General features: G+C 40.8%; 1 protein-coding gene across 1 annotated transcript in view; it reads left to right on the forward strand.

Annotated features, from left to right (window-relative positions):
* The window catches only part of ADAMTSL3 (ADAMTS-like 3), a 289568-nt gene that overhangs the window by 237931 nt on the left and 39032 nt on the right, over positions 1-12605 (forward strand). Inside the window, exons 20-21 of the mRNA XM_011975396.1 lie at positions 399-526; positions 4390-4518. Of these exons, the coding sequence (XP_011830786.1) occupies positions 399-526; positions 4390-4518 (257 nt within the window). The remainder of the gene's footprint in view (positions 1-398; positions 527-4389; positions 4519-12605) is intronic.

Consider the following 12605-nt stretch of genomic DNA (forward strand, 5'->3'; position numbering starts at 1 on the left):
CACACCTGCAGTTTCTTAGGAAGGATTTGGGCAGAAAATGAATGTTTAACATCCAGCAAATGAATAGGTTTGCTGGGTTGTCTTTTTAAAAAATGTGGCAGATTAAGCATTGAGTTCACCAGAAAAGTCTTTTGTCATGTAAAGTGGGATGGGAAGACTGGATTTCTAAGCACTGTTCAGCTCTAACATTGCTATTAACCTATGGCAAGAGGAAACACTCCACCCTCCTGGTCTATATAGTTCTCTGCTTATAGGCAGGATGCTTGACAAAATTATCCTTTGTGATCTTTGCCAGCCCAAAGCCTATAATGGTGCAGTCTTCTTTCTCTGCAACTCACTGTAGCCCTAGGTCAGTTAAATTGTTATATGAATGTGTCCTCTTTCTAACTGTTCTACAGAATAATTTTGGATGGAACTGGGAAGATACAGATACAGAATCCTACAAGGAAAGAACAAGGCATATATGAATGTTCTGTAGCTAATCATCTTGGTTCAGATGTGGAAAGTTCTTCTGTGCTATATGCAGGTAATGCCCACTGTTGAAACCTAGAATGCCTGGTTCTTTGTTTATTTGTTTTTAACATTAAATTCTAGAGCAGTAGTTCTCATTAGCAGCCGTCAGAATCATCTGGAATCTTGTTAAAACACAGATTGCTGGACTCCAACCCTGGAGGTTCTGGTTCAGTAGGTTTGGGATGGAGTCTGAGAATCGGCATTTTCAACACGTGCCCAGGTTATGCCAATGCTGCTGGCCTGAGGACCACACTGAAAACGGCTGCTCAGGAGCTCACTTTCTAAGAATCAGGAAATAATGACATGGGGTTTAATTGGCAGTGTTGATATTAATGAACTTTGCATTTTTTAAAGTTCCACCAGCCAACAGAAAAGAATAATTATCTTTTATAGATTGCATATACCTCCCAGTGGCATACCTGCCAATCCTGAGAAACACCTTCAGGAAGTTGTAACTGTAAAGTAGTGTGTGTCTTCCTGGGAGGAGGACAATGTCATTTGGATATTAAAATATACTTTTATTATAAAGAAACATTTTTAGGTGCTAAAGTTGCAGGCAAAGCTGTATTTGGCAAGTTCATGTTCTGGGATAAAAATAAGAGGCCAAAGTGGGTGGTTCTTGCCTGTAATCCCAGCACTTTGGCAGGCTGAGGCAGGAGGATCACTTGAGGTCAGGAGTTCAAGACCTGCCTGGGCAGGAAAGAAAGATCATGTCTCTACAAAAAAAAAATTTTTTTAAATTACCCAGGAGTAGTGCATGCCTGTAGTCCCAGCTAACTCAGGAGGCTGAGGCAGGAAGGTCTCTTGAGTCCAGGAGCTCAAGGCTACAGTGAGCTGTGATCATGCCACTGCACTAAAGCCTAGGCAACAGAGTGAGACCCTGTGTCTAAAAAAAAATTAAAATTAAAAATAAATAATAAAACGAGAGCCATCTGCCACCTCCCTACTCTGTGGTTTCTGTTATCTGTGGCTCAAATGGACTAAAGTGAGTAGAGAGAGACAGTATCAGGAATTCAGGAATTAGAAACCAGCATTTAGTCAGTGTTGAGCTTTGCGGCAGGTACTTCACATCTATAAACTGAGGAGGTTGGACTAGTTGATTTTTTTTTTTTTTTTTTTGAGACAGAATCTCACTCTGGCCTCCAGGCTGGAGTGCAGTGGCATGACCTCAGCTCACTGCAACCTCCGCCTTCCGGGTTCAAGTGGTTCTCCTGCCTTAGCCTCCCAAGTAGCTGGGAGGACTACAGGCAAGCGCAACCGTGACCTGCTAATTTTTGTATTTTTAGTAGAGACAGGGTTTCGCCTTGTTGGTCAGGCTGGTCTCGAACTCCTGACCTCAGGTGATCCACCCCGTTGGCCTCCCAAAATGCTGGGATTACCAGCATGAGCCACTGTCCCAGCCGGACTAGTTGACTTTTTTTTTTTTCTTTTTTGAAACAGAGTCCCTCTCTGTCACCTAGGCTAGAGTGCAGTGGTGCAATCTCAGCTTACTGCAACCTCCACCTCCTGGCCTCAAGCGATTCTCCTGCCTTAGCTTCCTGAGTAGCTGGGATTACAGGTGTAATCACCCAGCTAATTTTTTTGTTTTTTTTTTAGTAGAGACAGGGTTTCACCATGTTGGCCAGGCTGCTCTTGAACTCCTAACCTCAAATGATTTGCCTGCCTCAGCCTCCCAAAGGGCTGGGATTACAGGTGTGAGCCACCACGCCCAGCCCGGACTAGTTGATTTTAAATGGTCCCTGAATCTGTATGTCTTGAAAATTCTTCTGAGTCCCTTCCCTGGCTGCCTTCCCAAGGCAGGGCGTTCAGGCCTTGGTTTTCTGTGCCTTGATCCTCCGGGCTTGTTCTGTCCTGTGAATATCAGCTCCTTTCCAGAAAGTATTAGTTCCAAGGTTCTGAAACTCCTGTGGGGGAATGGGAGCCCCCCTTGCAACTGTCAAGTCTCCTAAGCCCATCCCAGAACAACTCATATTCCTGGTAGAGCTGCTGTGAAGTCTTCAGGAGTCAAAGGATGTGCTGTGAAAACCAAAGTCCTCTCCCAGCCAAAGCGTTCCTATCTTTTCATTTCTCTGGATAGCTTTCCACTGCTCCAGGTACTCCAGGAGAGAAGGAAACATTTGAACCCTCAAACATGATCCTTCCTAGATTATCTTCCCCCAGAATACGTGGTTACCAATACCAATTCATGCACTAACTATGCATAGGTGATAAAGCAAGTTCAGGGATCATGATCTCTCCCTTCAGGAGCTCTCATAGTACTAATGGTGTAGTAGGGAAACCAACCATTGCGACAGTGCTAAGGTAAGAGAATGCTCTGTCAAACGTCCTCTCTGGGATGTTGCTTCCCTGACCCTCACATGCTACTGAGAGACCACTGGGTAACTAGTCCCTTATCTCAATACCCACATCCCTGCATAGTAATGGTGTCTCCCACAGGTCTGTGAGCTCCTTGAGGACAAGAGAGTGTGTTTTCCAACTTAGTACTGCCATTGTCCAGCTCAGGCACAAAGTGTGCTTCCTGAGTGAGTGAATAAATTAATCTGGTAACTAAATACTGAAATCCAAAAGAAAATAAACATTTTAAAATGGACGTTTGATTCTTTATGACCTTGTTTGTATTATTTTTGCATGCAAATTTTATGCCTGTACTTGCTTCATATTAATTAAATGTTAACTTTGAATTTTTCTTGTGGACAGTTCTGATCCACTTGTAATAACCTCATATGGTCTCATAAAGTGGGAAGTCAGACATTTCTCTCTTGAGACTTTCTGCAGTGTAGAGATGTAAATAACGTTTTAAATAGGTCTCCTTGCAATTGATAGTCTTTAAATAGTAATGGCTTTTCTATTTTAGATTGAAATGAGTTTATTTAAGTAGGGTCTGAACTACACGTTGGGTGAGAGAACTGCACTTGGAAGAGATCTTCTAGCTCAATCATTTTTTTAATGGGATTCAAACTGAAGCCTGGAGAGGGAAGATTTTGCCCAAGCACATATGCAGCTTATTAGAAGAGGCTCAACAAGAATTGTGGCCTCCTACCTGTCTCATCTTTCTCTAGTATAGCTTTGAATGAGCTCTGAAGCCTGGTTACATCCTGGCATCCACATGTCAGCCTGGCTGTGGCACCATATTCAGAAAAACTTTATAAGGATTAGGTACCACATTTATTCTGCAAATGCCTGTGTACGTCTCCTTCTGCACCATTACACTTTGTGCTTATCGAAAGAGGAGATACTTCTCATCTTGTACCCAGGTATTTCTCATCTTGTACCCAGGTGCAGACCACAGAGTGGACACTTGGTAAATGTTTACATTGGAAAAAACCTCTTATTACGCTGGCCCCAATGAAGGACAACAGAATGGATCAGGACCTTCTGTCCTGTCTTCATCAATCCCCTCCCCCAGTATCTCACATCCCTCCTTCCAGAAAAAGAGTCAGGTGGTCCCAAGCCCCAGTGTGTTTTGTCCCTGCATTAACTCATTCATGGCTGCACTGCAGAGACATCATTCCTGCTCTGTCTGTCTTCTTTGCTTCTTCTGATCTTCTGAATTCCTTCCTTTTCAAATTATCAAAGAGGAATTTATCCTCAATTTTAGTTATAAAACCAAAACATCCTCATAGTCTACATATTGTTTTTGCAATGTACCTTTGAATTCATCCAACCCTCTATCCATTCATCCATCTGTCCATATGTCCACTGAGCACCTCCAGGTATGTATGTGCACATCCCCATGGTGCACCTTGAGGGATACAGAGAGAACCAGGACTCCACTCCTGCCCTCAAAGGGCTCAACAAAGCTTACCAAATGCAACATGTTTTACCAAAGAGCAAAAGCCTGAACCTAACATAGTTTCCTGCTCCCTTTGAATTAAGAGGCACCTGTCATCTTGTCTATTGAAAGAAATATCACCAAACCAGAGCACAACCATCTGTCTGTCATGGTTGGAGGCATTGTGGAGGCAGCCCTTGGAGCAAACGTGACAATCCGATGTCCTGTAAAAGGTAAGTGTGGTCATTTCAGTGGGAGGGTGTGTGGCCATCCCAATGTGGCCAGGAGACACCAGCTGGCATTTTGGTATTTGAGACCTCAGCCTGATAGGCTTAAAAAACAGATTTCCCAGCACACTGACAGTGGATCTGACTCTCAAGAGTGAACTCATACTGGCTCATGAGACCGATGTATAAAACAGAATGCCAAGTTACTTGTTTCCAGTGTGGACTGTGACTGCCATGCACACTGGACTGTTCATATTGGCAAGACCAGAACACTCTGCCCCTGTGGGCAGAGCTACAAAAAAGGCCAACTTTTAGTCAGAGGGTTACTTGGTGAATAACATAGTCAGAGGATGGGATTTGTTAGAAATTGTAAGACATGTCCTCCAGATAGACAAAAGCTACACTTGGCAAAGCCAGATCAGGAAGCTAGAATGTCCATATCCCCTGACCTAGGCTATCTTCTGGGTTGTCCCTGGGTAAGCGTCAGCAGCCTGTGCCTCAGTGGCTCTTTCTCCTGTGTTTACAACTGCAGACAAACCTCCTTTCTAATGTTTACACTCTTTCTTTAATAGAATTAACACTTTCAGTCTGACCTTGCTTTAACCTAGGGCCATCCTGTCTCCTTAAGCCATGGATTCTTAAGTCTTAATCTGGGCCCATGCATCTCTGAACTGCAGATAAATATTATATGCTGCATATATGTACATTTTACAGGGACCAGGAGAGCTGGGAATGAGGGGGTTGTATGAATAGGTTTTTATTGCTTCCTTAGAGAAACTTATGAACTCCTCCAAATTGAGATACACTCTTTTAGATGACTTTGTGTATGCCTTTCAATGCAGAGTAAATCTGCATTGACTTAACTCTCTGGACAACTGTATTTCCCTAGCTTCCAAGTTCTAAGTAGATACCTGTAGTTGCAGCCACTTAAGATGAGTCTTGCCTAGGCTGTGACCCTGATTGCCTAGGGTGACAGAGGAGCTGCTACTGCTCTTAGAAATGCAGTGAGGGCGCATGTAATGAGGGATTCGAGGACACACTCATCCAGCTTTCAGGCTCTCCCTCCACTGTCATGATCAGTTACTTGCCATGTTTCCAAAGCTACACCTTTGGCTCTACAAACAGTGGAAATTTGCTAACCCCCAAGATATTATTTTTCACCCCTTGGAAATCCCTGCAGTGTTTGGCTTATGCAGACTTTTGAAAAATTGCTCCAGTCTCCCAACTGACTCCACCCACAAATATGTGAGTTTTCTGGCAAAATACACCCACCATTACAGAAAGGGCCGGCATTCTCTGGCCATAGCAAGGAGAAAAGCAGAACGGAACGCTGCAGATGCCAAGCCACAGATGTCTAAAGTTTCTACAGCCCTACACCTGCAGAGGATTCTGAAAAATAGATCTGACTTCTATTAAGAGAAACCTCAACTTTCAACATGACTTCTAAATTTTTCACTTCCACAATACTTGAAAATCAGGCTTTCAGGGACATGAGCCATTAAAAGGATTGGAGTGCATTATTTGCTATCGGAAGTCAGAGGCTGGATTAGGTGGAAACTGCAAGTAAAGGCTCCAGCAAAGACCATTAAACTCATCTCGTTTTATTCTCATCCAGGCCCAGTCAGACATGGGCTGTCTCTGACCCTCCCTAGCCCCACTGTCCTCCTGGGTCGACAGCACTGCTGCCTAGATGGAACTCGGCACTGGGAGTACTCATCTCCCTCCTCCTTCCCTCACCTTTCAGCTCTTACTAGGAATTGTCCCATTTGGCCTTTCTTTACCTGGCAGTCTTCCCCCGTGGACTCAGACCCCAGAACTCCTGATGAGTTCTTTCCTTTTAAAAATAAACCTGCCTCCAAATGTACCACAATCACGTTGAGTTATTTGCCATTTTAAACAAACCTGTAGTGAACTTACAGTGTTTTCTTATGGGCAGAAGCCATACCTAATGGAGTTTTCTAGGGAAATTCATCTTTTTTAAGACAGATGGTGAAGTTGATGAAGGGTCAGAAAACTCGAGTTTTACAGACAGTCTTGTCACTAGCTAGTATATAACCATAGGTGAGTCATATATCTTTCTTCCCTCATCTCTAAAGCAGAGAATATATTATATTAATAGAAGAAGGGACTGTGGTTATCATCCAATTCCATTTTTCATCTTATAGATGAGTACATTAAAACATAATTTACAAAACTGAACTCTTACTTACAAATTACATTTTTATACTGCAAATTGGGATTTCTGTAAATCAGTGGCATATATAATTTTTTTAAGTTGCTTTAGAATATTTCCCACTAATTATAATGAACTTATTTTTATAGAGCCCATAACACATATTGATAGCTTCTAGAGAAGTTCATCTTATCTTTTTTATAGCCAAACATGTTTCGTCAACCCATGTGGTATAGATGTCAATAGGGAATATCTCTAGTCACTCTTAGAGATATTTCTAATAACTACGTTAAATAACAGAACCTAAAAGTCTGCATATTTGCCTATTTCTAAAGGTTAAAACTTCTAACTTGAGAGAGTTATTTGCCTTACTCTTTAAAAAAAAGTTTTTTTCTGTCCATTTGGGTGGGGGTAATTTAAAGCGCACCTTTTTTGCCACCTTCTGGTAAGAAAGAAAAGTTCGTCTGGGGAAAATGACCAGTAAATATCGTTGCTGCATGTTTTTTTTTTTTTTTTTCCACGTTAATACATAGTAAGAACATTACTTATCCTGTAATTTTCTGTTGTGTATTATGTGTTGTTTATCTTATTCCTTAAGCTCATCAGAGATGCACCTGATGTGAGTCCCTTCTCTAAAGTGTTTTGTTGTGTGTCACACTCCTCTTTCGTCTCTAAGGAACTCTCTTGGCCACAGATGGGAATGGGTTTGACCTAGATGGTGATTCCCAAATGAAGGGCACTGGCAAAGCCATCAGTGGCCGAGCCCCAAGCGTAGAAAATTTCTTAAACACAAGGTGCACTGGACAAATGCTTCTTAGAGCAAACTCAAACTGCCTGGAAAGATTAGAGATGCTTCTAAACTAAAACTAAGCTAAAGAATAAAAACACCTTTGAATGCTATTAGAGGACACTGGTGTACATCTCCTTTAGGAGGAAAAATTATACAACTGTGGATGGCACCTGACATCTCACCAGGCAGCTGGGTACATGTAGGTTATACAAAAGACTCATTAACAATAAATGCAGAAGCAAATAAATAAAGTTTAACACATTCCCAAATGAATCCAGTCATGTGGATGACTAAAGGAGAGTTTTTCCCAGGAATGCAAATATTTTAAAAAATATCTACTTTAAACAGAGCATCACAGGTTGAATCCTCTTTGGAAGGAGGGGTTTTTTGTTTCTGTTTTTTTTTTCTTTTCTTTTTTTTTTTTTCCAGAGTCTCACTCTGTTGCCCAGGTTGGAGGGAGCGCAGTGATGTGATCTTGGTTCACTGCAATCTCTGCCTCTCAGGTTCAAGCAATTCTCCTATCTCAGCTTCCCAAATAGCTAGGATTACAGATGCAAGCCACCATGCCTGGCTATTTTTTTTTTGTATTTTTAGTAGAGACGGAGTTTCACCATGTTGCCCAGGCTGGTCTCGAACTCCTGACCTCAAGTAATCCACCCACCTCAGCCTCCCAAACTGTTGGGATTCTGGGCGTGAGCCACGGCGTCCGGCCCTGGAAGGAGTTTTTGTGTAGTATATTTATTAGTTGTCAACATATGTGGAAGGGAGGAAGCAAGCAGGATTAGACAGAGGGCAAAGGAGGACTGTGATGCAGGCCCACAAAGCCTTGCCAAGCCCCCTTGAGACATATGTGACTGATTAGAGTTGCCCCAGGCTGACCTACAGTGGCCAGGCCTTCATGCCCCTGCCTCCTGCAGTCACTGGTTGTGGGCCTCTCTGGAAGGGGCATATGTGCTCTTGGGTGGGTGGAGACAGATTGTGAAGGGACTAACAACCAAAGGCTACCAGAAGCAGGGACACCAAGTTCCTCCTTGAAGGTTGATTTGGGTGAAGCATCTCCATCTCTACCACAGAGATTTAAGGTGATAAAGTTTAGGATCATCTTAATAGATGTAGACAAAGCATCTGATAAACTTCAACACAAAAATGACGTGAAAACCTCTTGGCAAACCAGTAATAGAAGGGATAATCCCTACCTTGATTTGCCTGTCAGAAACCTATTGTAAGCATCATACTCACTTTAATGGGGAGACTCAAACAGTCCCATTAAAATCAGGAAAAAACATACAATGCCCTTTATCACTACATCTGTTCAACACTGCGTTAGCACTAGCCAGTGCAATAAGATAAAATAACTAGAAAAATTAGAACTAGAAAATTAGAAACCAAGAGAAGACTAGAAATATAATAAAATATAATAGAAGACTAGAAATGTAATAAAAACTAGAAAATAACTAGAAAAATTTCTTCTTATTTGTAGATAATATAATTATCCTCATTTAAAAGCAAGGAAAATATAAAAAGTTTTGGATCTCTATATTCAGAATAATTTCAATTAAAAAAAAGCAATCCTGTGGGATTGCTAGAACTTAACAAACTGATCCTATAATTAATACGAAAGTGCATGTGGCTGAGAATAGCCCAAACAATTTTTAGGAATAACAAGGTGGCTGAGATTTGCTCTGTCAAATATAAAGACTTAGCATAAAGCTTGAGGGCTTACAGCAATGTAAAAGGGATAGACAAATAAATGGAATAGAATGTGGAGCCCACAGCAGATTCAAGTATACAGTATATGGAAACTAGAATTTAATAGCAGAAGAATTAAAAACCAATAAAGGACAGACTGTTAAGTAAATTGTTATAGGATAATTGTTTATAAATATAAAAAATCTCAACCAAAAATAAATTCTGATGTAAATGCCTAAAATATGAACATATTTTAAAAAATCATAAAATATAAGAGATATCTTTATGACTTTGGAATGGAAAAGATACAAAAAGTACAAGTCATAAAGTAAAACATCTATTATATAGTGTTGATGAGGTTACACAACTGTGTGAATATATTAGAACTACAGAATTATACTTTTAAAGGGTAAAATTTTTGGTATATGAATTATATTTCAATAAGCTGTTATAAAAAACATTGACACATTTTGCTGTTAAGATATAAAAGTTTTGATCCTTGAAAGACATGTAAATTTAAGAGTCAAGCCACATTTCTGGCAGAAAATATTTGTTATATAGTACCAGAATATAGAAATAGCTTCTCTAAATCAATACAAATAACCACTCAATATAAAAATGAGCAGGCCAGGCGCAGTGGCCCATGCCTGTAATCTCAGTACTTTGGGAGGCCCAGGCAGGTGGATCATGAGGTCAGGAAATTGAGACCATTGTGGCTAACATGGCGAAATCCCGTCTCTACTAAAAATACAAAAAATTATCTGGGCGTGGTGGCGAGCACCTGTAGTCCCAGCTACTTGGGAGGCTGAGGCAGGAGAATGCCGTGAACCCAGGAGGTGGAGGCTGCAGTAAGCTGAGATCGCACCACTGCACTCCAGCCTGGGCAACAGAGCGAGACTCTGTCTTTTAAAAAAAAAAAAAAGTCTGAAGCAAATATAGCAACTATTAATGTCCATTAATTTTGGAGAATGGACTTTTTTTTTGACATGTGGTTATCAGTTATATTGTTTTGTTGTTGTTGTTCACCTCCTAGCCCTGTTTCCTGTAAGACCTTGGACCCATCACATAGTTTCCTTGCTCCTTAGCTTTCTGTTATAAAATGAGGAATTATGATGGGATGACCAGGAAGACTGTTTCCAGTCCTGAAATTTTATCTTAGACCGTTGGTCCTTTGCAGGAATCTGGGACGAAATAAAACTAAATGTAGAAAAAAATGCTTGAACTAAGATACCTGGCCAGTCAGAACTTAGAACTGAGGGCCAAGAGTCCTCACCTACTATTGGGAGGGAATCTAGGGGGGAAAAAAAAACCAAAAAACAAAAAAAAACAGAACTCTCTCAAAATATGTAGACGCAATATCCTTTACAAAGGAGTTCTTGGAGCTGCAATACCAGCCCATGAAAAATCCAGTTACTTGTATGATGACTTGAAAACTCTAGTTGCAGTAAAAAGAAAGGAACTAAATAGGCTGGGCACAGTGGCTGACGCCTGTAATCCCAACCCTTTGGGAAGCCAAGGTGGGCGGATCACTTGAGGTCAGGGGTTGACCAGCCTGGCCAACATGGTAAACCCATGTCTCCACTAAAAATACAAAAATTGGCCGGGCATAGTGGCGCACGCCTGTAATCCTAGCTACTTGGGAGGCTGAGGTAAGAGAATTGCTTGAACCCAGGAGGTGGAGGTTGCAGTGAGCTGAGATGGTGCCACTGCACTCCAGCCTGGGCGACAGAGTGAGACTCCATTTCGAAAAAAGGGGGAAAAAAAAAAGAAAGGAACCAAATAATATGAGTCTGTAAATCAATGAAACCAGAATTCGATAAATTTGAAAAAGTCTCTTATACAAGCTAATGTTGAAGGTAAAACAAGTTCACTGGGGGAAAGTAAGTAGAAAGGGTTCTTTGAGGGGATTTGAACAGCCTTAGATGGAAATGACTCAGGTCTTGTTCATGTCCTTGTGGCCTCAGAATGCACAGCTCCTTCTAGATGTCTGGATGCCAGCCACAGCCCTGTGTTTACCAGCCTTGATCAGGTCCCTTCTTGCCTCCAAAAAGGGATGAAGAATAAACAGGGAAAGATATTTTCCCTGAGATAACTAGGTAAGATCTTACTGAAATAAAATCTTGAGAATTAAATATGGAAGGACCTTAGGAATCCATGAGTCCAGCCCTGTTTTGCACACAAGATCCCCAGAGAAGAGGCTTGACCAAAGTAACAGGCCTAGACAATGGCAGGGCCAAGTTCCGAACCCAGTTACTGCCTCTGAAGCTAGTGCCCTTTCTGTTCTGAATGCTGCTTTTGTGTGTTTTCTTGTCTCATAAAAAGTAACACATCTCATAAAATATTTGGCAAGCATAACAAAGTATCATGTGGCAAAAAAAATTCCCATAATCCTGTCAAAGACACAACCATTATTTCTATTTTGCTGTATTCCTGTAACCCTTTCTCTATATCTAAGTCATGGAATTTTCCCATGTTATTAAAAAATCATAAGTATCATTTACTAGCCACACCAGTGTGTCATTGTGTGAATGTAGCATAATTAAACCCTTTTCTTGTTTTTGGAAACTTAAACTATTTGTACTTCTTTATAGTTCCATACAGCAGTGTAAGAAACCTTATGCATATAACTTTTTGTGTCATTTGGATTATTTTTTTAAAAAAGAGTAACAGGAATGGAATTGTTGGGTCACAGGACATTCAACATTTTTGTGACTACATAGAGCGTTAAAATTAAAATGTCTAGAACTCAAAGTACATTATCCCCAAATTGCCAGCTAGAAAGTCTGAATCTACTAGTGGGGTAGTTTTAAACCTTACCTGTCCCATCATTGTTTTGCTGCTCATTGAGAGGAGAGAATGAGAAAAGGTAGGTAGAAGTTACAGTTTCCTATTTAATCCCACACAGTGCATGCACAAACAGATGATGGCAAGTGTGCATCTCACTGGGTCAAAGCAGAGCACTTGGTGTATGTATGCACATACCCAAGAGGTATGTGCAGGCAAGGAGGCCCTTTCATATCTATGGGAGGATGGTCAGTTTCAGAAGAAACATATCACATAAACTTAAAAGGTTTTTCTTAATCAGGGGATTTTTTTAAGGGATAAAATGCTGTGGAATATACCTAAGAATTTTATTGATGTCTAGGCAAATTACTAACTTTCTTTACTGGGTTTAACAATTACCCTTTCAGGGGAGGATCTTGAGAAAATATTTGTGGTACAGCAGGATTATGTGGTTAAATTCCTAAACATGGTCTCATTGCTCTGACAATTATTTTCCCCTATAAACTGCTAGTTTATATTATATAGGGTGGAATTTAATGGTAGTGATTCTCATACGTCTTTAAGTAATAAATCCCTTTGGCCAAAAAAAAAAAAAAAAAAAAAATCTCTCAGCAGTGGCTCACCAGAAAAATGTATTTACCCACCGATTTTTGCATA

The sequence above is a fragment of the Mandrillus leucophaeus genome, unplaced genomic scaffold, assembly GCF_000951045.1.
Source record: "Mandrillus leucophaeus isolate KB7577 unplaced genomic scaffold, Mleu.le_1.0 Scaffold1541, whole genome shotgun sequence".
Taxonomy (NCBI): domain Eukaryota; kingdom Metazoa; phylum Chordata; class Mammalia; order Primates; family Cercopithecidae; genus Mandrillus; species Mandrillus leucophaeus.